Genomic DNA, 4,649 nt, shown 5'->3' with positions numbered 1-4,649 from the left:
GATGGAGTGCTGAGTCAGGTGGTTCCCAATTGGATGGGTGAGTGAATGGGGTGGGCTGTCTGTCCGGTTTGTGGTTGAAATGGTCAATGATTTTAAGTCGTCTATTGAAGTTGTGTAGGTCCCTTTGAAGTTCCTCCCGGTCTAGTTTTGAAGGGCGTGGAATGAAGGATAGCCCCCTCTCCAGAAGGTGGCGCTGTGGTGAAGAGGGAAGGAAGAGGGTTGAAAGGTTAAGGATGTTAGAGGTGGAGTTCCAGCCCAGGTCTCGGGTAGGGTGTAGGGTGTGTGTGTGTGTGTGTGGTTGTGTTCTTACCGGGTTGGTTTTGGGGTTTAGGGTAAATTTAATTGTCTTAGCCAGTTTTCGAAGATGCGGCTGGCTGTGAATGGGGTCCAGTGAATATTGTCTTTTTCGGTGGTGAAGGTGTCGTGGGGTATTTCCAGGAGGATGGGGAAGTGTGTGGCCATTACATTATTGATGAGGGTGAGGTTGCTTTTCTGGGTGGTGGTGAGTTGTGGGGAGAAGTTAATTATGGGAAAGTAGATGTCTGCGTTGGGGAAGGTCGACCCAGCCAGGCGGAAGACGGTTTTAAGCTGTTTTATTGAAGTTTGACGTGCGTCCTGGTCCTTGTTGTTGGTGCCGATGGAGATGATGAGGATTTTGACGTGGTGATTGACCGGGGTTTTTTCCATGACTTTTGTGAAGTGGTAGGTGTTGGCTCCGGGGTAACTGTCCAGTTGGATGTTGGGGTAGGGGTGGGCTGGGATCCGGTTAATGTTGGAGTCTCCAAGGATGAGTATGGCTTTACGTGGTTTGAAGGACCAGTCTTGTATTTTGCGGGAGGGACGTGCAATGTGGTAATTTGGCCTGTATAGGGTGAAGTCAGGAGGGGTGGGGTGAATACTGGCAGCTGGTTCTGATATTGTCGGGGTGTCCTGTGGAGAGTGGGGAGGAGGAGAGGGAGGATGAGGGGGTGAGGGGGAAGGGGATGGGGTAGAGGAGGGGAGAGGAGAGGGGGGGATGGAGGGGGGTTGGGTAGGTGTGGTTAGGTTGGAAGGGAGAGAGGGTATGGGGGAGGAGGTCTGACAGGGTGGAGACAGGTGGTTGTTGTTGGGGGTAGTGGGAGATGTCGGAGTGGGGCCAGCTCCCGAGGCGGGCAGGCCAGACAGCACCGTTTCCCTTGTTGGGGCAGGAGAGGGCTCAGAAGGGATTGGATGTTGGTCAGAATCGACCTTATTTGACCCTGTCATCATGTCTCTGCCTGCCAGGGTATTGTTTTTGGGTGTCTGCTGCCTGACCTGTTCCGCCCGGGAGCCTTCGGGTTCTGTGAGGGGAGAGGAAGTCAAAATGGAGTCAGTGATGTGAACAGAGACATTGGAACGGGTGTTGAGGGTGACTGTTTGCAGTTCTGAGTTTCTGTAGAAGTGGCGGGTGGGGTGATGAACTTGGGCTGCTGTCTGGGAGGTAGTTGGGGGTTGGCGGGGTTTGAACATGGGAGGAGTGGGGGGAGAGATGGGGGAAATGGGGGTGTGTGGGGTGCCGGGATAGGTATCTTCTGCTGTTGGTAGTGGTCCCCAGGTTACTTTGCGGGTCCTCTGGGGATGTGGGGTGGAGGTGGCTGGAGCTGGTGGGGTGATATCCGGATCTGGGTTTCTGGATGCGGGGGTTGGTGCTGTCGTTGGTGGGGGTCGGATGGGGCCTGTGCGGATGGGTTTGTGGGTGGTGGGATTAGTGGTTTTGGCTGGTTTGTAGACTGGGTAGGGTGAGGGGATGTAGCTTGCTTGGGGTGTGTTGGTCTTGATTGGGGGTGTCGTCTGTGTTCCTGCTGTGACTTGATGGGGTTGGGTGGGTGTGCCAGTTGGTGGTGTCATCTGTGTGATCTCTTCTGTAATGGTTGGTCGGGGGCCTAGGTAAAGGGACAGTGTACTGGAGTTGACAGGTTTGGGTAGAGGGGGGTATTGTTCTTCGGGGATGGTGGGTAGAATGCTGGTCCGTTGTCTGGGTTGATGGCTGTGTTGTTGTGATGGTTGCTTCTCCGTGGTTGATTGTAGGTGTACTTCTGTGGCTTGTATGGTTCCGGTGGTGAGTCTATCTCCATAGCGTTTTCTGGCCCAACCGGTGGCTATCTGAAATGCTATAGGGTTGTAGGTGGAGGTGTCTATGGCTGATAAGGTGTTGCTGTAGTGTTCTGACAAAATGGTGATGGTGTTATGCATCCATAGTGTGGTGTTGTTGTGTATTTTGGTGCGAGTTTCTGGGGTGGGTGTGGAGGGTTTAATGAAATCAGTGAGCCGGGTTACTTGTCTTAGCATGCCAGGTGGGAATTTACCAGTGATTATTGCTGTGTCCATAATATGTTTGTGGTGTGTGGCCTGTATGAATTTGAAGTATAGTTTGCTTGTTTCCCTGGTTTCCGGATCTGGTGCCTGGTTGATTACTGGTGAAGTGTATTGTTGTTGTGGAGTGAACCTAGTGGGCCTATTTGTGATCGGTTGTGTGATTAGTGACATGAGTGGTTGTGGTGTGGTGGAGTTTCGTGTATGTCTATGTGTGGTTGTAGGTGTGTGTGTGTGTGTGGATGAGTGTGTGGAGGGGGAGCCATCTTGGGCTCCGCTCCTGTGTGCAGCAGGGACTCTGGAATGGTTAAACATGAAACACTTAATTTTGGAGAGGAATGGAGGGCTCTTACCTTGTAGGTGGATGAAAGAAGGGTAAGATGGTGGTCGTTGGATGGTGTCGACCTGTGGCTTTCTCTGGAGGTGGTGGAGATGAAGGCCGGAGTGGATTTTCTTGTTGGTTGAGGTGGGGAGTGAACCCTGGTCTCCTGGGTGAAGGTCCGGTGTGGATATCAGGTGCCACGGATGTGGCTTGTGGGTGGCAGCTTGTGCTAGTGGTAGGTCTCTTGCAATTTTGTTAGTGGCAGCAGGTAAAAGAGTCTTGGTGCATGGGCTGGCAGAGCCCTCCACCCAGTGTTTTAAAAGCCAATACTTTAATAGTGCTACGTTTAAAACCAATACAATTTAAAACAAAGGCCAATTGAAATAAAACCTCTAGTGCGAGGAATTAAAACAAAAGGTAAAAAGAGTATACATACACAGAAGCGGGGTCCCGACGTTTCGCAAATGGTCTTGCTTCCTCAGGGGATAACCCAAGATGGCTCATGTTTTGGTTTAAGTACACTGTTGGAGAAGGGAGTTAGGTCCCTCCTCCAAGGGTGTCTGTGGTGTGTCAGTAGTGGATTGGTTGGAAGAGTCAGGTGGCTGGAGGTTTTTGGAGGGAAAGTCTGCTGTCAGTTGTTGATTGGTTGGAAGGGTCAGGTGGTTGGAGGTGTTTTGGAGGGAAAGTCTGAGGCTGAGTCTGATTGGATGTTTTTTGGAGGGAAATGGTCAGGAAGGGAGTGGGTGGGGGGATAGGTATGGTGGTGGTGTGGATGTATGTTCATTGGGTGGATAGCTCAGTGGGTTGTTGGTCTGTCTTACATGCTGGCAGTCCGGGGAGAGGCAGGATCAATCCCACCCCTCCCCAAACCGCCAGCACGTGGCGTGTGTGTGTGTGTGTATATATCTCTGTGTGTCTGTGTGTGTGTAAATGTTGTACCATATTTTTTGGAGGGAAATGGTCAGGAAGGGAGTGGGTGGGGGGATAGGTATGGTGGTGGTGTGGATGTATGTTAGTTGGTAGGTAGCTCAGTGGGTTGTTGGTCTGTCCCACATGCTGGCAGCCCGGGGAGAGGCAGGATCAATCCCACCCCTCCCCGAGCTGCCAGCATGCACTGTGTGTGTGTGTGTGTGTGTGTGTGTGTATGTATATGTGTGCGTGTGTGTGTGTGTATATATATGTATGCGCTCACCTGGTTGGGCCAGTTTTTTGCTGGTTGGGGTGGGAGGAGCCGGGAGGTCTTGGAGATGAAGGAAGTTGTGATGAGGGTCCAGGATGGTAAGACTTGTTGATATACTGTAGAGTAGTGTTAGTGAAAGACAGAAGAGATGCAGAACAGTGGCACGGGCTGGGTTAGGGTTGGGGTTGGGGTTGGGGTTATGGGTTTCGGTTTGAAATCTGTTGCACAGGCCTACTGAACTGTGAGCGGGGGCTGAGTGTGGAGGAGATGTAGGAAGAGAGCCGATGGATAGATGGCTGAGGGGGAAGGGGGGGGGGGGGGGGGGGGGTTTAAATAAAAAAGAGGGGTTGAAAGGAAGGAAATAAAATAGGCAAAAACCGGTCAATATAAAGTAGAGTGGTTGGGATAGGGTTAGTGGTTTTGGGAGGGAGGCTGGGGTGGGATTCGAACCCTGGTCTAGTGGGTGATAGACCAGGGTTCTACCCGTGGGGCTATGTGGATGGTGGTAGTGAGATGCTGGTTGGATCTATTGGTAGTTTAAAGAAGAGTGGTCGGGAATAAAACAGTTCTGGGAGGGAGGCTGGGGTGGGATTCGAACCCTGGTCTAGTGGATGATAGACCAGGGTTCTACCAGCGGAGCTATGTGGGTGGTGGTGGTGGTGGTGACCTGGTTGGAGCTATTCGTAATTTAAAGAGGAGTGGTTGGGAATAAAACAGTTTTGGGCGGGAGGCTGGGGTGGGATTCGAACCCTGGTCTAGTGGATGATAGACCAGGGTTCTACCAGTGGAGCTATATGGGTTGTGGTAAGAAAATCC

General features: G+C 51.9%; 1 protein-coding gene across 1 annotated transcript; it reads right to left on the bottom strand.

Moving 5' to 3' along the window:
- Window positions 1-327: 327 nt before the first annotated feature.
- On the bottom strand, window positions 328-4,045 carry LOC131991420 (mucin-2-like). Its single transcript, XM_059356830.1, has 2 exons — window positions 3,846-4,045; window positions 328-3,174 (listed from the first exon to the last, which is right to left on the bottom strand). The coding sequence occupies exon 2, from the start codon at window positions 2,644-2,646 to the stop codon at window positions 328-330; it is 2,319 nt and encodes a 772-aa protein (XP_059212813.1). The 5' UTR covers window positions 2,647-3,174; window positions 3,846-4,045.
- Between the last annotated feature and the right edge of the window lie 604 nt (window positions 4,046-4,649).

This window comes from Centropristis striata, chromosome 18 (genome assembly GCF_030273125.1).
Source record: "Centropristis striata isolate RG_2023a ecotype Rhode Island chromosome 18, C.striata_1.0, whole genome shotgun sequence".
Lineage (NCBI taxonomy): Eukaryota > Metazoa > Chordata > Actinopteri > Perciformes > Serranidae > Centropristis > Centropristis striata.
The sequence above is the reverse complement of the archived record's forward strand: the minus strand, read 5'-3'. Positions and strand labels throughout refer to the sequence as shown.

Excerpts from the sequence above, each read along its gene's own strand:
- LOC131991420 (XM_059356830.1), bottom strand. The coding sequence starts at position 2,646 with ATGTTTAACCATTCCAGAGTCCCTGCTGCACACAGGAGCGGAGCCCAA.